At 42.1% G+C, this 22,639-nt stretch overlaps 2 protein-coding genes across 2 annotated transcripts in view; both read right to left on the reverse strand.

Annotated features, from left to right (window-relative positions):
• The window catches only part of LOC119481608 (anoctamin-9-like), a 30,734-nt gene extending 22,161 nt beyond the window's left edge, over nucleotides 1–8,573 (reverse strand). Inside the window, 5 exon segments of the mRNA XM_037758715.1 lie at nucleotides 1,108–1,223; nucleotides 1,225–1,248; nucleotides 1,368–1,490; nucleotides 3,812–3,871; nucleotides 8,298–8,573. Of these exon segments, the coding sequence (XP_037614643.1) occupies nucleotides 1,108–1,223; nucleotides 1,225–1,248; nucleotides 1,368–1,490; nucleotides 3,812–3,871; nucleotides 8,298–8,318 (344 nt within the window). The 5' untranslated portion in view covers nucleotides 8,319–8,573.
• Nucleotides 8,574–13,954: 5,381 nt separating this feature from the next.
• Nucleotides 13,955–20,971, reverse strand: snrpa1 (small nuclear ribonucleoprotein polypeptide A'). The gene is given in 9 exon segments (XM_037755264.1): nucleotides 13,955–14,258; nucleotides 14,618–14,711; nucleotides 16,288–16,363; nucleotides 16,880–16,959; nucleotides 17,318–17,420; nucleotides 17,847–17,893; nucleotides 18,934–19,012; nucleotides 19,784–19,930; nucleotides 20,723–20,971. Coding segments are annotated over 9 exon segments (891 nt in total). The 5' UTR covers nucleotides 20,809–20,971; the 3' UTR covers nucleotides 13,955–14,079.
• Nucleotides 20,972–22,639: the final 1,668 nt, after the last annotated feature.

Consider the following 22,639-nt stretch of genomic DNA (forward strand, 5'->3'; position numbering starts at 1 on the left):
CGATTTGATTACATTTGAAAGAAATGACTCACTCACTTCTGTGACAAAAGGACAAAATCGATTTATCAAAATGTCCACAGAAGCTTCACAATAAAACACCTCTTTACTTGTGCTGTATACTCAATGGGCCTCATTCACTAATGTGTAGGTGGAAATGTTTTTACTTTGCACACAAAATAAGTGAGCACGCAAAAATGCCGTCAAATTCATGACACGTGCACACCGGCCAATTTTGTTCTTCCCACTGTGCATATGTTAGTGAATCAGAGTTATTATAAATTGACATGTGTGTGCCCAGTATTTGCAATCAGCATACTGCCACGCCCACATTTCTCTATTTAAGGAAATACGTTTGCCTAGAGCAGGGGTCGGCAACCTTTACTATCAAAAGAGCCATTTTAGGCAAAAAAAAGAAAAGAAAAATCTGTCTGGAGCCGCAAAACATTTGAGCATTGTGATGAAGGTAACACAGCCCATAGTCTAAGTATATATATATATATATAAATCTAATGCAGTGAGGGCCCAAGAGCAAATGTACTACGGAGTATTAGGGCCACATTGAGGGGAAAAAATCAGAGATTTCTAGAATAAAGTCAAAATATTACGAGAAAAAAAGTCGTAATATTATGAGAATAAAGTCATAACTTTACGAGAAAAAAGAAAATAACACGTAAAATACTACTTTATAATATTCTGACTTTATTCTCATAATATTATGACTTTATTCTCGAAATCGCAGATTTTTTTTTTTTTTCCTCAAAGTGGCCCTAATACTCCGTCGTACCGTCGTACCATAGACCTACAACAATATGAAATAAAAATGAAAATGTAAACAAAAAACAGTTATTCATTTCCATTTTTAAAAATCCACAGGGAGCCACTGGAGAGGAGCTAAAGAGCCACATGTGGCTTCAGAACCTCAGGTTGCAGAGGAGAAGAACGAAAAGGTGGAGAAGAAGAAAAAACAGTGTGTGTGTGTGTGTGTGTGTGCGTGCGTGCGTGCGTGCGTGCGTGCGTGCGTGCGTGCGTGCGTGCGTGCGTGCGTGCGTGCGTGCGTGCGTGCGCGTTTGTATCTCTGTATATAATGTATATGTGTATGTGTGTTACCTGGTAGCCTGGGTGACGGAGCCCTTTATATCTCCACACCAGTTGCAGGAGTCGGAGACTTTGAGCAGGTACTGGTAGTCTTTAAACATCTCACTGGGAGCACGGAGGCCGAAAAAACACTTTATCCTCATGGACAATCCTCTAACACACAAAAACAACACACACATGAAAGTAAACTCTGTCTTCTTTGATTCATACAATCGTTCCCACTATATTATGTCATGTGTCTGGTGTCGGGTGTTTTGAAGAAAGAGACTCACAGAGATGGTGATGTTTTTCTCTTCTAGCTGCCCGAGGAAGGCTCTCTGTCTCTGAGCCCTCTGGCCTGTTTCATCGTCCAACTTGTCGGCCACCAGTACGTAGTCAAATGTCCTCCGGCCGGGCTGTTCAAACATGAAACACACATATTTACATTGTTTGCATTGTTAAGTTGCTCAAAATAAGCATTATACTCAGATTTGTCTGGCTAAATGAAGCAAAAAAATAAGCTAATTTTAAAATGTTTTAACCCCAAGCCGTTTTGGTCAAATCAGGGTTACAAACTAACACTATGTTACACAGCCTTAAGAGTGCTTTAACTTCTCAACCAGTTTGGTTTAGTTAAAACACCCAAAGGTATGATTTTCAAAGGCAGCTGCCCATGCGGTGGTCCCGCTGAGGCATACACTGCATTATGCAGTGCCTTCGGTTCGGGAAAGCAGAAGTAGAACTGTTTGCCAACCGACCCAACACCCACTGCCCGCTGTGGTTCTCTGGGAGAGCAGGATGATCCACCCCTGAATGGACGCCTTTGCACATGTGCCATGGTAAGAAAGCTGCTTTTACATCGCTCCGTCCCTCGCGCTAAAGAGAGGGAGGTGGGAGCCGTTGACGGTCATTCTGGTGGTCCCTGGTTGCCGCTCGGGCGTCATGGTTATGCAGAAATGACTCAGATGATGGCAGCCCAGCACTTGTACATCCCCCTGTTTTGGGGGGTCTCTATCTCAGGAAACAGGTGCAATAGACGAGCTGCCCACTCCGGGCCATCCTCTCCAGGTTTGGTTCCTGAGAGGGACAGGCTGAGGAGGGCTGGACTGTCTGTTAGGGCAAAGTGGTGAAGGAGGCTGGATCCTCTGTCCTGTGCAGTTGGGTCTACACCTGGTGATGCGTGCCTCCTCCCCGCAGTGGAAACTACCATTGGTACTCAAGGCCTTGGAGAATGGTCCCTTTGAGCCTCTGAAGGCGGTCATTGAAGACAGTTTTGCCGCTTGCACTGATCTCAGCTAAGGCCCTGTTCAGACCTGTCATTAACATTCATCTTGGATGATCCGATCACAAGTGGACAGATCTAAGTACAAGTGTGAATGCACTCAAGACGCATTGACGACTAATTGAGATCCAATTGCTCAGACCATATTTGGAGATGGTCTGGCCCCGTCTGCCAGCATGGAAACGGCTTCTGTGCACCGTATCCCTGTTGGTGGAACTGTATTTTCTTTATCGGCTATTGCAACATATTGCTCTATCTATCTGGCGCGGAGAGGAGGTTGTGTTGCTCGGGCTCTATCTATCTGGCGTGGAGAGGAGGTTGTGTTGCTCGGGCTCTATCTATCTAGCGTGGAGAGGAGGTTGTATTGCTCGGGCTCTATATATCTAGCGTGGAGAGGAGGTTGTGTTGCTCTGGCTCTATCTGGCGTGGAGAGGAGGTTGTGTTGCTCTGGCTCTATCTATCTAGCGTGGAGAGGAGGTTGTGTTGCTCTGGCTCTATCTATCTGGCGTGGAGAGGAGGTTGTGTTGCTCTGGCTCTATCTATCTGGCGTGGAGAGGAGGTTGTGTTGCTCTGGCTCTATCTATCTGGCGTGGAGAGGAGGTCGTGTTGCTCTGGCTCTATCTGTTCTGCGGCGCCGGGAAGCTGCTTGACATCCTCCTGGACCCACCTTCTCACATATGCTTCACATTATATGTATTATGTTTTATCATATGGATTGTCTATGTTGTATTTTCATTATGTTGTTACTCTGTACACACGACATCTATTGCACGTCTGTCCATCCTGGAAGGAGGATCCCTCCTCTGTTGCTCTTCTTGAGGTTTCTAACATTTTTTTTCCCTGTTAAAAGGTTTTTTTTGGTTACATTTTTCCTTATCCGCTTTGAGGGTCGTACTGTAAAGAACAGGGGGTGTCTTATCCTGTAAAGACATTTTAAAGCCCCCCCCGAGGCAAATTTGTGATTTGCGATTTTGGGCAATACAAATAGAATTTACTTGACTTATGCAACACTTTTAGAAAATGTTCTGTGTGCGAATGCGCGCTCATGAGTATCACCCGTAGAGTACAGTAGTGGGCTCCGTCTCCGCTAATAGAACTAAGTTTACAATATCGTAACATTCGTTACCGTCGACGTAGGTCCATGTCTTTTATGTTTTACTCAACAAAGTAAAACCCAGATCATGATGCAGCAGTGAACACACCTGACAGACTCATTAAACCAGATACGAGGTGCAAATGAAACAGCTGACACACACTGTTTTATCTCGAACGGTGACAGAAGGCCCTTTAAGATCAAGCTCTGCGTCTGTTCATGTGTGACGGCACCACAGGTTTATCTGTCCAACACAGTCAAAGAAGCCTTTCATATGAGCAGATATATTCTCTCTGCTTGCAGTTATCTTGTTAATGTATGAAAAGTTCAGATGAGAGATAGAGAGAGACATGGACTCTTACCAATTGAGGAAGTAAAGGCTCAGCATCATTCTTCTGTCCGTCACACAGCTCAAAGCTTTCCTTTAACACGCGCACACACACACACACACACACACACACACACACACACACACACACAGATAAGGTTAGCATTAAAACCACACACACAGTACAGTGCAAGCATGTCGTTTTACCATGTTGACTTACTCGTGTCATATTACAGATAATTGTGGTGTCATTTTTCAACCCGACGCGATCTGAACATTCAGTCAGAGTGAGACTGTGTAACTTGTTTTGATGGAAGAAATAACACAATCTACCTCTGACAAATGGCGGCTAATGTTAACACACTTTAGATTGCATTGCTAAATAATGCACATTGCTGACTTTATGTCTTTTCTCCACTTGTGCTACTGTTACAACAGCTTATCCTTTTAGCTAAATGCTACACTTTTTCTTTGAAATGTAAGAACATTGAAAAGTCACTGGATCCTGGCGTATCAGAACATTTCAATAACTGGTGAGGGAACCTGTTGACTGAGGTGTGTTTAATCATGGTTAAAGGTATCTAACTTAAAAACAACTGTATATTATTGCAGTGAGTGACATTATTTTTGGCCAAATATGTCTGAAATTATTAGGCTGAGCACTTGTAAACATGATCTATTGACACCACGGTGGCCCTTTGGCCCTCTCTTTCCTTTTTTTCATGCCTAAGCCAGCAGCCGGCTCTGTGCTGAAAACAAACTGGACTCAGTATATCGTCATTGTCTTTTTATTTTTGGCCTTAATCATTCTGTTTTCTTTATAAATTTTGTGTCGCTCGGCCATTTGAGGCTGTGAACCTGTCCCACCTGAGGCCTGTTCTGCGGAGCATGATTTGGGGTTAGCGAGGTAACTTCAGTGTTAACCCTTCAGGGTTTTCCGGACGCCTGGGTCTGTTGAACTCGCTTCATAGTAAAGGCCTCTGGCCTCCAACGACACAGTAAAACACTGACTGCGTTACGGTCCAGAGCCGATGGCATCAAAAGGACAGCAAAATAATCTTAGGGCCCCCCCACTCAAAAATGTGTTTCTCTTGTTGTTCGGTTGGATGTTTAAGCTTCACTTTGCAGAATGATGTCTCAGCAGAGTTTGACACTAGATGGCTGTTTTCACATTCATCAGCTGAAGGTGGAACATTTTTCTGTGCCCCTTTAAGATGATTTGTGACATTCAGTTTGGAGCCAATTGTGGTCCAATATGTCTTTAAAAATGTCTGGAGGGGATCTTTAAAAATGTCCTAACATTGTTGTGTTACATTTCCCAAATTAAATCTGAATATTAAAAGCATGTTTTCGGTCATATTTTTCAGTAATGTATTTTGATATAGTTTCATGTATTTGTATTGAATCACGTGCAAAGGTCATTTTTAGTATTATATTAATACCTGCCAACAATGCATGGTTTAGTGTGTAGTGTGTGTTTGGACCACTTCATATGGAACAGTATTCTATGCTGTATTTCTAATTACAAATTTGTAAGGTATGTTATGTATGATATTGCAGAAAACTCATGAGTGAGACTTGCTTTAAAGGCAAAACATTCGCTTTTTGGAAAAGACTTGCCTTTTTTGTAATTTAAAGTATTTTTATTTTATGTTGAGCAAAATATGCCAAAGCACTGAAAGGGTAATTGAGAATTTTAAAAAAATTTCAGTTTTGAATCAGCTAAAATTTAGATGAAGCTGCCTTTTAGATGACGGTTGAATCAATATTGATTCAGTAACATTGTCTCAATATAGAATCAGCTAGAATATAGCTGCAGGGTTAGCGGAGTGCAGAGCCGCGGTTATGCACCACTGTAGACTACATGCCTGTCACCGCTTTCACCGTTAAATAGCTTCAGCGTTTCCTTGGCTTCACCAATTCTTTACCATCGCCTCAGAATGGACTACAGCAGAGTGGCTGCTCCCCTTACCCAACTCACCTCTCCTGCTTCCCCTTTTACCTGGACCACTGAGGCTGAGGCTGCTTTTCTCCAAGCTTAAAAGACACTTCACGTCTGCTCCCATTCTCATTCACCCTGACCCTTCAATATCAGTTACTGTGTGTATCAACAACGCTAGGCTAAATAACAGAAACACCGGTCAGTATAACACAACACAATTCAACAGCAGCACAAACTACATCTTCCCAAATGATGACGAACACCTCTTCAGTTTCAACACAAACTGAACATTCTAACCTTCATGAAGGGAGGATCTATATCAGGACTGTTGTATCAGAGTGCATTAGTTTGAGCAGGTGGACCAAATTAACTAGACTGTGTATTGTGTATGTGTTACTATCAGTATGTGTGATAAGTGGAATAACATTATCTTCAGTTAAAGCTGAAGTAGGCGAGATTGGAGCCAATATGATTTAAAAAAGTTATTTTTATAAAACGGTCGCTATATCCTGACAGTAGTACATGACACAGGTGAAAAAATATTGTTCCCCTGTGTCCTCCAGTGTTCTCCGGTGCTCTTAACAGCATCTGCAAGATTCATAGACCGGAGGAAAACAAGCAGTAAGAGCTGATCTGAGGTCTGCTGGCCAGCTTCTGTCTTTGAGAGCCGGCTGTCAATCACTCGCCAACTCCAACCAAACCGTCAAACTAGGCAGCGCTGATCAAATATGAATCAATATTATGTTACGTTAATGCCTATTTCTCTCCTCAGATGTTTTCAGAATCATCTTGTAGTGCACCGTTTAGCTGTAAAATGAGAGTTTGTGACGCTGCCGCCATCGTCAAATCTGGTGAGAACAGAAGACTTGAATTATAATCTGCTGACAGGTTGTTATGGAATTTTTGCCCAATGATGCCAAAAATATACTGCCAACTGCCACTTTAACATTCAACCAGTCTATTAGTAAAATCTTAAATTATCCCTCTGGTTGTTGACACGGTCTGTTGTGATTCATCTAAATACATTTTTTCCTCAGTTCAAATATAATCATGGACAGCTTCTCCCTCTCTGACATTCAGCGACCTGCAGGTCCAGACCTGCCCAAAATGCACAACTTCTCATGTTTGTTGTCTCCTGTTGTTTCCTGTTGTCTCGCACCCTCAACTTCTGCTTTGTTCTGTCCTACACACCCTTCACACTAAAGTGACTGATAGACTTAAATTTCTAATCTAAGAGATACTGGATCCAGATATGCTGCGGTGAACCTACAGCGTGGGCGTGACCTCAACCGCTCTCAGTGATAAACAGGTTTCACTTCTGACCCACAGACCACACACACACACACACACACACACACACACACACACACACACATAGCTGTGTCACATTAAACTACAGTCCCGCCGTGTCTTCATTGAAATCACAGAGCGAGGCGTTCATGCAGCACTCACTCATTCATCTCTTCATTTACACCCTCAGTATGTCTTCTATGATATTAAAGTGAATAGTCGCTGACTGCCGGACAAAACGAGACATTTGAAAATGTAATAATAATAATAATAATAATATAATGTATAATAATTAATAATTCAGTAAATACCATAGAAAGGTTAGGTTAAGAATATTATATATAAGTAATCCATGGATCCCATATCCTATAGAAAAACTGTGGGCTACCTCTTATAGCATAGGCTATTCTTTTCCAAGGGAGCACATGAATTTACCTCATTAATCCACTGAGTAATATCAGGGGGATCCCCATGATTCCACTTAAATGTGATACATCTATTAATTATTATAATACTAATTAATCTATTTATTTCAACACAAACTATGATGCATAAATATGAAATATTACACGCCCCACGTTCCCAAGTCAATCCCAGATGTGACGTTCGAAATAGGACAGTTGATGCAGATGTTGTGGAACTGGTTCAGGAATAAATGTCGCTGAAGCTGTTGAGTATCTACTCACATGTTTGCTCCCTTTTGTTTTAGGAGATTAACCCTCAGCAGAAAATACTGAAACGGTCCTAACAATATTGCAAAAACAGAAGCCATCTCTCCATATGCATGAGATTCAGTGTCCGCTATGACAAAGTTAAGTACCATTTAAGAAAAATTAATTTGTCAAAGTTTTGGTGTCCTGTTATAGATTTCAAGGACAAACCATGAGAGACTGTGCTGAAGTGCTGTTTTCTTAATGAGTTAGCTTATAATGAATGATTGTAAAGTGAAAGTGATTTTTTTGTTGTTGTTGTTGTTAAAACATGGAGAGAAATAAAAAGTATAGAAAATAAATACATGTTTTGTGGACTTTTCAAGCATCCTGTATTTTGTTGTTAGATATGTGACAAATATTATACATTCTGTTTAATGTAGTGTTACACTTTTTCTTTTTTTTTTAACCTCTGACTGTTTATTGTGTGTCAGCTGTGTCTGTAAAATCAGAGTAAGAAGTGACAGGAAGTGTTCAATAGGCTCCATGTAGAGGTAGAAAGTAGAGGCTACTCACAGTACATGGACTGAAGTCCATTATAATGCAGTCAGGTTGATCAAACTCAGCTCAGTGTTTACCTGGGGAGACTTGAAGAACATGTTGGAGTTTGTCCCGGTGTTGATGTGAAGTTCTGTCAGAGAGAAAAGGTAGATCCAACCAGAAAGCAGGCTACATGTTCCGTCTTGCAGCTCATTAACATATTAGTCCATCACTCATCATTAAAAGCAACCAGTCACTAATAAACATGGATCTCAGGTAGAAACTCTGCTCCTCGCTTCACTTCCGCATATCTATAGGAGAATGCTGCTGCTGGCTTCAGTGTGCGCGCGTGTACAGGTGAAGAAGGTGTGCCATTTCACCTGAAGCCTCTGACGTCACCTTTAGCCAAGACGGGACGGACGTGTTGCGTTCACGTTCAGCGGGAAAGATGTGGGAAATATGAGCTTTATATATAAATATACCTTGGAAGTCCGTTTTACTTTAACAAATAGCCGACTACAGCCCAGTTTGCACAGAGGAAATCCTTCATGGTCAGACAGTGCTGAGCAGTCAATGGGCGAACTTACTACTTTCATACATTAGTTCATTTTAAAAGAGAGAAAGAAGAGAAAATAAGTCAGAACCAGAATCAGCTTTACTTGCCAAGTAGGTATACATTCAAGGAATTGGACTCTGGTCTTATGCATACTGTAGTTACACAGAAATATAAAAAATAACAGCTAGGGACAAGGACAAACAAAGCAGGACAAGTAAAGGGAATAGACAGGACTGTCATGTACACAAGTGGTGATAAAAATAGGTGTATATAAATATTATATTAATACATATAAAGAGCACCAATAACCAAAAATAAAATGAGAAATAAAATGTCTATATACAAGTCAAGCTTTCTGTAAGTTTTAAACAATAAGTCAAAGAAAAGACCAAACTCAGCATCAACCTCCCACACAACAAGCAACACAAAGGACTGTTAAAGCTGAGGGAGGCCAGATTGGAGCAAATATAATTTTTTTAAAAGTTATCTTTATAAAACGGTTGCTATATCGTGACAGTAGTATATGAAACAGGTAACCTGAAAAAAATCATGTTCCTCTGTGTCCTCCGGTGTCCTCCGTTGTTCCTAACAGCATCTGCAAGATTTCACAGACAGTAAAACAAGCAGTAAGAGCTGATCTGAGGTCTGCTGTCCATCTTCCGTCTATGAGAGCCGGCTGTCAATCACTCGCGAACTCCGACCAAACGGTCAAACTAGGCAGCGCTGATCAAATATAAATCAATATTTTGTTACGTTAATACCTATTCTCTCCTCAAACGTTTTTAGAATCATCATGTAGTGCACGGTTTAGCTGTAAAATGAGGAAGTTTGTGTCGCGGTAGCCATATTGAGAACAGTTGAGGAAATACCAAGCACCGCCCACCAACTGTAGTACAGCCAATAGAACGCGCAACAGGAACGCTCTCTCAATGAAATGACCTGTGATTGGTCAAAGTCTGCCGTCACGGGCTAGATGTTCTAAAGCCTGAAAACAGAGCCATGAGGAGGAGCAGAAGTCTAGTTTTCTCTCAGAACACTTGAATTACAATATGCTGAAAGGTTATTATGGAATTTTTGCCCAATGATGCCAAAAGTATACTGCCTACTGACACTTTAAGAAATTCTGTGGTCTGAGCAGTTTTAATCTGAAGAGGTAAACTGTTCCAGAGATCAGTGGCGGCCACGGCAAAGGCTCGGTCGCCTCTGTTTCTGAGTCTGAGTTCTGGGGACGTCCAGGAGCGCCTGATTGGTCGACCTCCGACCGGAGTATGGAGGTGCAATATTTCTGATAAATAAGGTGGTGTCCAACCTTAAAAACAAGCAATAAAATCTTAAAATCAATCCGGAAACGGTCAGGAAGCCATTTAAAAATGACCATATTAGCCTACCAACACACAGGCAAACTACATTGTTACCTCCGCCAAGGCCGAAGGCCTAGGAAGGAGGTTATGTTTTCACCGGCGTTGGTTTGTTGGTTTGTTTGGAAGATTACTCCAAAAGTCCACGATGGATTTGAATGAAATTTTTTGGAGGGGTGACACAATGAACAATCCATTAGATTTGAGTGGCAATCCGGATCATGATCCAGATTCAGGAATTTTTTTAAGTATTACAATCAGCCAGAACATTAAGACCTCTGGGTATAACACATGCGCAGTGTAACTGATGACGCGTTGATGATGCATGACCCCGCCTCTTTCCTTCAGAGAGACAGAGAGAGAGCTGGGGGTGGGGGGAACAACTGTATAATCTGCGTTTTTTTTCACATTAAACTCTGTGAAAATACAGTTGAGTTGGACCAAAGCACACTTGGTGATTGTTGGAAAGAGTAACGACGACGGTTTGCGAGTTTTATTTTGTCTCTGTCCAGTTTGAATGAAGTATTTTACGATGCTCCGCTACGTACAGTTGATCTCAACATAAACCAAAATACACATAGATGATGGCGCAAGCTGAACGGAGAGGGGGGGCGGAGGTCTGCGCTCTCCGAGTGCCATTCTAGTTCCTTTATCATTTTGGGGTACTTAAAACATCTATGGAGTCCAGGGGACAATGGCTGTCTGTTGTTCACCTCACTAGCAAACTTCATTGGCCTGCTGGACGCTCGTTTATACCCTTGACACCCCAACAAAGGTATAAACGAGCGTCCAGCATGCCAGTGAAGTTTGCTGGTGAGGTGAACGACAGAACGTCTTCATAGGATGACAGGATCCATGACAACAGCTGTCCCCTGGACCTTTGTTCTAAAGGAAATGCACAGATGTCTCCATAGGGGTTTTAAGTACCCAAAGTGATAAAAGAAGTTTGCCTGTGTGTTGGTTGGCTAATAAGGTCATTTTGAAATAAAATCACACCAGATGTATTAAGTGATACAGAAGTCATCACTCTATCTCCACTGAAACGTCCAGATTTTTTGTTATATGGTCACACACACGTGTGTCCGTCTCCAACACGCCTGCTGATGTGCAGAAGAAACTGTGTAGAATGTTTAATCAAAACGACACGTTTGATGTGCACATAAGTACAGAGGCGTTCTGTGGTTGAACAAAATGAAATTGTAGCTCAGCAGTGACACCATCACTCCAGATACTACAGATTTAACAGATACCTGCTGTCTTCAGGTGGCTGTAAAGAGTCACCAGAGTAAAGGAAAGGCCTTCAGTACAGTTCTATTGTCATGACAGACAGAGCTTTATTCTGTCTAGCTGGCATTAATGTCATAACCACTGGTTGAAAAATCAGCATTATCATGATGTAAACCAACTAGGCTAGAAATGATTGAAAAGCATCATAAACCATCAAACAGAATATAGTAAGTTAGTGATTTCAGTTTTTTTAAGTGGACTCAGGCTGGTTAATCATCATTTTAGGATATGAAGTCTGAAGGTAGGCAAACATGCTGATCAACCACACTAATTTATCATTTGCCGTGATTATTGACTTGACTTTTTCATCTATAAATCAAATATATATATCAAAATTGAGAATTTTTCTGAACATTTTCGAAAAAAAAAAATTTAGATCCTTGGGGGTTGAGGAGTGGTGACCTCTGACCCCTGTGATGGGTAACGTCACAGAAGGCCTACTGATGAAATGCACTGACTTCACTGATACCAAATCTCCCACCAAACTAAATTGAAAAGCTGACGGCCACTGAATATGATCTGATCAAATACCACGCTGGCAGATTGATTTGTTGACTATGTAATGGTCACAGGACTGATAGATTCCATAGGTTGTACAGATCATGTGCATTTGTGTCTTTTGAGAGCTAGATCATAGAGCATTGTGGACATATTCACTGCTTATTAACTGTCAAATAATCTTATTGAAATAAGCTACAGTAACTTTCTATCATCCTTTCTATGTATCTGTCCTCCACTGGACTCCAGTTTGGAGCATGGTAGCATGAAATAGGCTACTGGTCCCATGGTACACTCTACTGGGTGAAAATAGAAACTACAACTACTCGGCTACAGCCTTCCTAGGAGTGCAAGGGATTAGGTGTGTCAGGTGTCTCTCCAGGAGGAGCCACATAGTGCTTCGCACCTGCCGACATAAGAAAAAACACCCCGTAGTGAGGGTGTGAGAGAAAAAGGTGTCAATTACGTAAGAGATTGGTAAAACATCTGAAGAGACCCTCCCTGTAATGGACCACACACTTTTTGGATAAAAGAGGTTCATCTGTTAAAGTGGAGCTGGTTTACTAAATGGATTTCCACTCTAATGAACAATTACAGTATATTACAAACAAATATAAGTATTTAAAAGAAAAAAAGCTTTGTTTCATCTTTACTGCAGCTTTCGTGGCAAAAGCACCACAATATATATATATATATACGTACACTGTATATATACACAGGGAAAAAAAAGTTCGGAAACTTGTGTTTGGTCGTTTATTTCTCTGTTGTTACAATGCTAATGGTCATTGTATTTTACATGGTTGGAAAGCCTGTTTATTTACCTTCACAATGATGTCCAACTTGTAAGGATCATGCATTTGTGGGATGAGCAGCACAATTGAGTATGTGGGTAGCGCCCAAGAAAAATTTGCCAAAATGCTCCGTCAATGGTGAACAGTGTATTCTCATAAGGCTACCAGGAAACCTGCAATGACTGCCCTTCACCGTCACCGCTGGTGTTGACAACACAGACAATGGAACCTGAACATGTGGGGGAATGTCATGTTCAGTGATGAGTCCAGGTTCTGTCTGCCAAAGTTGGATGGCAGGGTCAAAGTATGGAGACGACGCGGAGAACGCTATGCTGATTGTTGCACCGATGGAGTAACAGCTTTTGGTGGGGGCAGTGTCATGGTGTGGGGCGGCATCTCCCTCACTGGCAAAACAAGGCTTGTCATCATTGAAGGCCATCTCAATGCAGGGAGATATCGGGATGAGATTCAGCAGCCAGTGGCGATCCCATATCTCCACAATCTGGCACCTAACTTCATCCTCCAAGAAACAACGCTCGCCCCCACAGAGCCAGGGTTATCACAGACTACCTCCACAACGTGGGAATAGAGAGAATAGAACGGCCTGCCAAGAGTCCACACCTCAACCCAATTCAACACTTGTGGGATCAGCTTGGGCGTGCTGTACGTGTTAAAGTGACCAACACAACCACGCTGGCTGACCTGCAACCAATCCTGGTTGAGGAATGGAACGCCATCCCACAGCAACGTGTGACCAGGTTGGTGACCAGCATGAGGAGGAGGTGCCAGGCTGTTGTGGCTGCGTATGGATCTTCCACCTCTACTGAGGCTCCTGACGGTGTATTAAATGAATAAAGTGTAAAATAGCCAATATGTCTTGTTTGCTCCTTGTTACTGATAAAGAGTTCAATCATCCAATTCACCAAACTCAAAAAATATTGTTGTGCTTTGCTCTACCTCCAGTAGGGGTATCTCAAAAACTAAAGCACTTTTGGGGGTCTTCCCTTTAGCCTAATGTTATAGGCCCTGTATCAGGCAGGACACAGTGATGCTATTGGTTGCATTTTGGAAACCGTAAATCCGGTGTTCTGTGAAGCATGAGCCACACTAGTCACTAAAAGTCAGGATAGCCTGGCCTTTATCGTTTCCATTGTTATCAGTGTTTTTAACTCGACTGTATGGAAAACATTGGACATTAACAGACCATATAGGTGGAATGCATTCAGCCGAGAATGTCAGCCGAATGCTTAAAGAAACACACACAGTAATATAAGAAATCAATTTAATGTACGTCGTTTTACAAAATAAAACAGCCCTGGTAGATGCCTTTCCAACACAAGAAAACTACAACACAGAGAAAAAAAACAAAAAACAAAATATTTCCAGGTACTCAGGAGCCATTAACTTGTGGCTCTTCATCCATGTCTTCTTCTTCATCCTCGTCTTGTTCACCCTCATTCATCTCCTCTCCTGAGCCTCCGTCCTTATGTGACTCCATCTGTGCAGTGTCACCCTCTTCCTCCTCTTCTTCTTCTTCCTCCTCCTCCTCCTCGACCATGTCAGCTGGACCTGGTTTTACAAAATAAACATATTCATCCATCCATCCACGGATCTCTCAAAATACAACAAGGTTATTAAAGAAAAATCGTATTCATCTGAGGGTATGGCTGGTGTTATCCTATATTTATATTATCATTATCATCCTCATCACCACCTGGGAGGCTGTTTCACAAAAGCAGAAGGATAAGAGAGAAATTGTAAAACGTGTTATTACTACTACTGTGATTGTCTCAGTACACCGTTTGGTCACAACTGCTGAATAACATAAATGACCAAATGTGTTTATACAAATCAAAAAGACATATCAGCCTCAAAACACACCAGGCTCGACAGTATTAGTTGTGGGATAGTATTTGGTCGACACTGACCTTGTCTCAGATCTCGTCCTGGTATCTGACCGGCCTGCAGCATCCCTTTCAACCTCTCCACCTCTGCCAGCGATGAAGCATTAGCGATAGCATTCTGAAATGAAAACACACTCGAGTAAATCTCAGCTAACATGGTCTGACAAATGATCAATATTTTCAGGGATCACTTTACATTCAGCAAGCTGGAGATCTGAATCTTCATCTAGGTTGGTTTAATACATCATCTCCAGTGGTTGTATGGCCATTATTTCCTCATTTCCTTTGATCATATGCCAATTGGAACATGCTTCAAAGGTACATTGTGACCAACATATTAAGAGTGAAATATGACAAAAAGTGGAAACTTAAGTGTTCTTTCTCAACCTTAAAAACAGTAGTTTGATAACAATAATAAAAAAACTTCACTCAAGGTTCCCTCCTTGGCTTTTTCTGGACCTCATCTCACTGGTTTTCATCAGAGGGTGGAGTCATCAGGTGATTGTGACAAGGTTCAAGGTTAATTTATTGTCCTTGTGCAACACAGGGTTGTGCAACTAAATGCAGTTGTAGTGCTACATAAAAAAAAAAAAAAAAAAGCTAAATTATTTGTTTTACGGTGGAGTAATGAGGATAAGTTGAAGAGTCTCACAGCCGGAGGAAAGAAGCCACTGTTCCAACAATATGGTTTGAAAAAAAACCCCTCTTAATCCACAGCGTTAAATGGGAGAATGTGCCGACGCTACATGTAGTCTGTCTCTCCCCGCGGAGCAGCTGCGGGGGAGAAGAACTCTGAACTCTGAATTAAGGATGTATTTCAATCAAACCAGAGTTGCCGGTTGTTGGAACAGTGGAAAGACTAACAGACTAATGTTTTTGGCGAGTTGTATTTTGTTTTGTCCAGTTTGAATGAAGTGTGTTTTACAATGAGTTAACAAGGACACAAGCCTGTCTTAGTTCGGTGTGAGAGAGAGAGAAACATGAATTCAGAAGGTGTACGGTTGTATTTCCTGTTTAGGTGTAACAATATTTCCTTCATTGACATTTTGTTGAGTATATTTTGTTAGTATATCAGTTGTAGTGAACAAATGCTCTTTGGCTGTCTGAACACCAGCCCAATACTGCTCAGTGTCTACTGAGAAGAGGTCAAAGGTCATTAAGTAGGAGTCTGTGAACGACTGGATAAAGATCAAGGAGGACATTCATATCTGACAGCGGAGACCATTTTTTAACAGAGACGGGGGGATTACCATGATGTCCCATCATATACAACCACATGTTTCATACACTAAACTCCAGCCTCCGAGGAAGAAATGGGCTTCAAAACTCCAGAAAAAGATGGTGAGTGAACCTTAAGTAAAGATGTAGCTATTTTCTGTTTAGCTACATTCAGCTATATTTAGCTAAATACCAAACATCCCATTTCACATTTTGAATGATAGGCGGGATGGAAAGTCAAGCTCAGCTTTCGTAACATTAAAGACCCCAAAAACGCATTCTCAATGGATAGAAAGTGTAATGACATATTTAAAGCTAGAGAAACTTAGATACTCAACAAGAGGCTCATCTAAGAGGTTTTTCAAAGTGTGGCAGCCTTTTCTCTTTTACTTTGAACATGAATATGTATCTAAACAGCAGATGTAGGCTCCCCTGAAAAAGATTTACACTAAAGACCCCAAAAACAACAAATGAACCTTGATGGCTTCCACATCTGCTTGAGACGGGCCCGTCTTCTTCTTCTCAGACTGTGCTGCCACTCCAGGAGTGAATCTGAAAAGAAAAGGAACACGCCTCATTTAGACAACGTGGACATGCACGGGCTTCTCTGGCCTCTCAACCAATGTAGTCATCTCGTGTATAGTATCTTTTCTTGAGTCAAATAAACTGATACATGGTCCACAGACAGCAGTCCTGAGCAACACTGAGGTGAACGTTTCTGGCTTCAGGTTTAAACGGTAGAGTTAAGGCCCATTTCTAGCTTATGACCTTTACTAAGGAAGGTACGTGTTTGCTCACATTTGTTTAGACAAAGTGATGAGTTTTTTAAAGATGTTTTCATTGTGAAATCATTTAAAACATGTTTAAACATTTTAGGAAAAATGACTGCACATAGCGAAAAGAAAGAAAATGTGCTTGACCATCACTGTGTATTCTGATGTACACAGATATGCTGAATATAACTTGGTGGTGACGGGGTTTTATTTTGGTACATTATTTAACCCGTTCCATTAGCCAGGATCCAGTGGTTCTGAGGAGCTGCTGTCCAACATCGACTTTTCATCTTACGTTTTCGTTCGCCTGGCAATATCCTTTGCAAGTTGAGCACCTCGTTTGCCCTTGAACATTTTCTCTGCCTCCTGGCGTTCCTATGACGATATCACACAGTTAAAGTGAAAACCCTCGTTAAAGTACAGACTGAGCTTTCACCCAAGGCCGGGCAGGAAATGCACAATTCACCAGAACTTCTTTGAACGTTGAATAGGACATTAACTCTGGGTTAGATAAGGTAAACACATTGTTAATAACTATTGTAATGTTTAAAGGGAAAAGTCCATACAACCGTTTTAGCTTCCATCACCAACACATATGATCCGTGTCTCACGACTCCTGTCAGGCCTTGACATACTATACAGGTTCACTGAAGACGGTCAACAGCCCTGTATCTCACATTTAACTGAGACTTTCAAAAAATGAGCGCGATAAACCTGCTCCCTTCACACTTACCTTGAGCTTTACCTTCTGGAAGTCGAGCACGCGGATCTGTGGGATTTTGCTGATGACGTAGAGCCTGTAATGCTTCTTGTTTGTCACTGGATTCCTTAACAAGCTGGAAAATCAGTGATTATTACAACCATGCATGATCATAATTCAGTGGTGCACAAAACACTTCAGTAAGCAAATTATCTTTGAGTATAGAGACGAATCCGGCAACGACTTTGTGTGGCGCCGCCATAACTGCGGTGGCAAGTGGTAGCGACTCTACTGTCTGCTAACAGTGTTAACCGGTGACTTTACGTCCGTGGTTGCTCGTAGTAACTTAAAGTTAAAAAACATAAACTTAACTTTTGCCACAGAGCTTATTTTTCTGCAATAATCCAAAACCCAATGGAAAAATCCCATTGGCTTTTTGTCGGGGGAACCAGGGCGATTCTAACTTCCTGGTTGACCCACAAAAATACGTCATCCCTGGAGCACTCTGTGGCGACTTGTCTACTCTCTGTACTTTCCCAGATTGTGTATTGATGCTTCATACCTGAGAAGGGACAATGTCTTCACTGTGGCCAGTGGGTCCAAGTCACCCTACACATGAAAAGAAGAATAAATCACAAAAACACATATGGTTAAGTGTTTGATGGTCACATTGTTTTGCTTTTTGCACTGTGTTGTATCTGGATTTTCACTGCTGCTTCTTGTTTCTGCACCATCTCCTTTGCTGCTGTACACTGCAAACTTCCCCACTGTGGGACTAATAAAGGAATTGATACGCGTCGTATCGTTGTAAAAACGTATCATTGGATAAGTGAAATTAGCACAAGCAACTAAATAAAATACACTGAAATACCAGAGAAACATCTGCTAAATGTAACTCAATATGACATCCCTAAAATAAATGCTACCATTTGTAGCTGATCTTATTCAGCTTTTTGTTGATGCTGGAGAGAGAGGTGTGCAGTCAACTCTAATCATTTTGGAGGGTGCCGTTTGTTGCACTGTTAAGTGGTTTCTAATATTTTATCCAGCATGGTCAAAATGACAAAATGACTCATTTAAAATTGACAAAATTCCAATAATTTCCACAGTGCTAAGAATTACAGAGGGGTGGTGGTTGTTTTGCAGGGCTGCACGGTGGAGCAGTGGTTAGCACCGCGGCCTCACAGCGAGATGGTCGCAGGTTCCCTTCTGTGTGGAGTTTACATGTTCTCCCCGTGTTAGCGCGGGTTTTCTCCGGGTGCTCAGGTTTCCTCCCACAGTCCAAAGACATGCAGGTTGGGTTCATTGTTGACTCCAAATGTCCCGTAGGTGTGAATGTGAGCGTGAATGGTTGTCTGTCTCTATGTGTCAGCCCTGTGATAGTCTGGAGACCTGTCCAGGGTGTACCCCGCCTTCGCCCAGGGATCGGCTCAAGCCCTCCCCGCCCCCCCCCCCCCCCCCTCCCGCGACACTGAATAGGATAAGCGGTCACAGATAATGGATGGGTGGTTGTTGTTTTGCATCAGACTGTAGAGGAGTATCTATTTTTCTGGTATTTCAGTGTAAAATCAGTAAACTTTGCACTCACCATTTTCATCATATAATCTAAAATATCCCTGTTGAGTTTACTGCTGCTGAAATGTACTCACCAGCTCCTGAATGTTATTGTTTGTGAGAACCAGTTCCGTCAGACTCGGCAGAGATTGCTCCAGATTCTCACCTATGCGACTGGAGAAACATTTCATAAAGTTACAAGCATGCAGCCACGCACTGGCTGGCCAAGTATACAAAGGCAGTACTTCATTAAGACAGTCGACATCATCTACTGTAGTTTGCACCATCTCACAAAGCACACATATACGTCATTATCTACTAGTATTCCAGAGTGTCGGAGGCAGAGGTGTTTCTTAATGAGACTTAAATAAAGCAGTCCGGTACTGACCGCTAACAGCTGTCAAGTCACATTAAACCCATTCATTAATGAAGGGCATTCATCCCAGGTGAGCCATAGTCCTACCAGTTTATGCAATGGAAAGTCCCATCAGAAGGTTGTAATAGTCAACACAATTCCAAGTCTATTACACATCACATATATGAAGGCAGACTACAGTCTGGATAGAAAGTTTGGCTTGTAACTAGGGATGCTAATTTTGAAAAATGTCTTAACCGATAACCGACCCTTGTTAACCGATTATTAACCGTTAACTGACAAGATTTGTGCCTTGCGCCAGCTGCAGTGTACGAGCACAACGGACAACTGAGTCTCCAGTTCACCGTCCGGGAGCGTTAACTTAGCAGCCATGATGCTGCGTGTAGTGTCGCGGACATTCAGCCACTTTCCCAGTAAAAGTCTCCACCGTACTTTTAGTTTAGTTCAGCAGCTTGTCAGCTGTGTGTCTGCCTGGCGTTACTTTATCGAGTGTCCAACCAACATTGTGTGTATTTGTGCTACGTTAGCAGCTCTAGCTTTGCCGGTGGTTTCCCGCCACACAAACTTACCAGATCCTGTTGTTGTTCATTAGCAATGTTTTCAGTCTTTTGAGCAGAGGAAAGCCGTCCAGTTTTCGGACTTCATTATCAGAGAAGTCGACAGTGTCAAACTGGTCCAGAGTAGCTCCAAGATTTTCAAGCACTGGATTTTATAACCTGTGAGATGAAAAAATAAATAAAAATAAGGGAATACAAATGTAAATAAATAAAAAGCAAATTAAAACAGAACTATCAATTTATGTCACATTTTATCAATTAATTAATGACTACATTTTTTTGCTACTTTTAATGGCATATTTATTCAATCATTCATTTTGTATCTTGGCAGCTTTCGTCCTCCATAAATGCTAACGTTACTTCTACGGAGTCTAATAAAACCTTGATGAATCTAAACTTGTTGATAAACTAGAGACTTCAGATTACTTATCAGAAAAAAAAATAAGCATATATTATGGTTGTAATCAGTACAGTTACTCAGGAATCATCTCAATGTCTGATGGTTTCAGCTTTAACGTTGAGAGCTACTGTCAGATACATGATGAGATCCTCGAGGGACATTCAGGCGCAGCTCTGCACCAACAACAGTCCTAACCTGTACTTTCCTACATATAAGAGACATGTGGCAGTTTATATCAGAAGGTACAAACACTTGTTTGGTTTAATGAATGGAGGTGTGCGTGAGGCCCGCGTTAAACTCAAGCTAACGTTACATGTGTAACCAAGGCCTATTAAAGGAGGCTGGGTCACGGGCGGAAATCGTCTAGGGTACAACGCATGCGCAGTGTAACTAAAGCTGCGGTCCTGCGTTGCGATTGGCTCAATTTCGGCGAGTTCAGACCAGATTCTACTGCGCATGTGTGGTACCCCCACAGATATGACGCGTGTCCTAACCTCCTTCTATAGGCCTTATGTGTAACTACCTCTGAGCCGTGGTGAAGTAGGTTGAACTCACCTCGTAGGTCCAGCTCCCGGTCTCTCACAGGGTTGGTATACTGAGCAGCCTGCTCGATTAGCTCCGCAGATAGTTTCACCATGTCGAGGACAAGAAGAGACGTTACCAAGCTGAATTATTTTAGCAGCTAAACCGTCCTGAAGCTGCTCACAATGCTGCTGCTGCTGCTGCTGCTGCTAGCACTATCACGCTGCTGACTGGAACCGGAACTAAGGCCTCCTCTTCTTCTTCTTCAGCTTCTTCTTCTGCGATTTGCGGCAGATTAGACGCATCAGAGGCGCACTGCTGCCCTCCACAGGTCACCTGTAGATCTCCATTAAAGAACAAAGGCCTCGATCTCTCTCCACCCTCCACCTCCCTCTCCCCGATGGAGGCTCTGTTAGTAGTCACACTCACAGCTCAATGAAGCTCCTTCTGTAAGGTGGTGGGAGGGGTTTGCTCCCGTTGTAGATATAAACAACATATAACTATATAAAATAAATAAATATATATAATAATAATAATAATAATAATAATAATATAATATATACTGGAAAAACAAAGTTCGGAAACTTGTGTTTGGTCGATTATTTCTCTGTTGTTACAATGCTAATGGTCATTGTATTTTACATTGTTGTAAAGCCTGTTTATTTACCTTCACAATGATATCCAACTTGTAGGGATCATGCATTTGTGGGATGAGCAGCACAGCTGATTATGTGGGTAGCGCCCAAGAAAAATTTTGCCAAAATGCTCTGCCAATGGTAAACAGTGTATTCTCATAAGGCTACCAAGAAGCCTGCAATGACTGCCCTTCACCGTCAGGCCCGTTTGCACTGGTGTCGACAACACAGACAATGGAACCTGAACATGTGGGGAATGTCATGTTCAGTGATGAGTCCAGGTTCTGTCTGCCAAAGTTGGATGGCAGGGTCAAAGTATGGAGACGACGTGGAGAACGCTATGCTGATTGTTGCACCGATGGGGTAACAGCTTTTGGTGGGGGGCAGTGTCATGGTGTAGGGCGGCATCTCCCTCACTGGCAAAACAAGGCTTGTCCTCATTGAAGGCAATCTCAATGCAGTGAGATATCGGGATGAGATTCTGCAGCCAGTGGCGATCCCATATCTCCACAATCTGGCACCTAACTTCATCCTCCAAGAAACAACGCTCACCCCCACAGAGCCAGGGTTATCACAGACTACCTCCACAATGTGGGAGTAGAGAGAATGGAACGGCCTGCCAAAAGTCCACACCTCAACCCAATTCAACACTTGTAGGATCAGGTTGGGCGTGCTGTACGTGTTAGAGTGACCAACACAACCTCGTTGGCTGGACCTGCAACGAATCCTGGTTGAGGAATGGAATGCCATCCCACAGCAACGTGTGACCAGGTTGGTGACCAGCATGAGGAGGAGGTGTCAGGCTGTTGTGGCTGCGTATGGATCTTCCACCGCTACTGAGGCTCCTGACGGTGTATTAAATGAATAAAGTGTAAAATTGCCAATATGTCTTGTTTTTTCCTTGTTACTGAAAGAGAGTTCAATCATCCAATCCACCAAACAACTCAAAACAAGAGTCAGTACCAACAGGAGAATACACTGTTTACCATTGACGGAGCATTTTGGCAAATCTTTCTTGGGCGCTACCCACATAATCAGCTGGGCTGCTCATCCCACAATTGCATGATCCTCACAAGTTGGACATCATTGTGAAGGTAAATAAACAGGCTTTCCAACGATGTAAAATACAATGACCATTAGCATTGTAACAACAGAGTAATAATCCATCAAACACAAGTTTCCGAACTTTGTTTTTCCAGTTTATATAATATATATTTAAATAGAGAAATCCTAAGAAAATATAAAGAAGAAATATAACAACAGTGTAAATAATACTGCTGAAAAATAAGATCTATGCAAATAATATAAATG

The sequence above is a fragment of the Sebastes umbrosus genome, chromosome 2 (assembly GCF_015220745.1).
Source record: "Sebastes umbrosus isolate fSebUmb1 chromosome 2, fSebUmb1.pri, whole genome shotgun sequence".
In the NCBI taxonomy this organism is placed as follows: Eukaryota; Metazoa; Chordata; class Actinopteri; order Perciformes; family Sebastidae; genus Sebastes; species Sebastes umbrosus.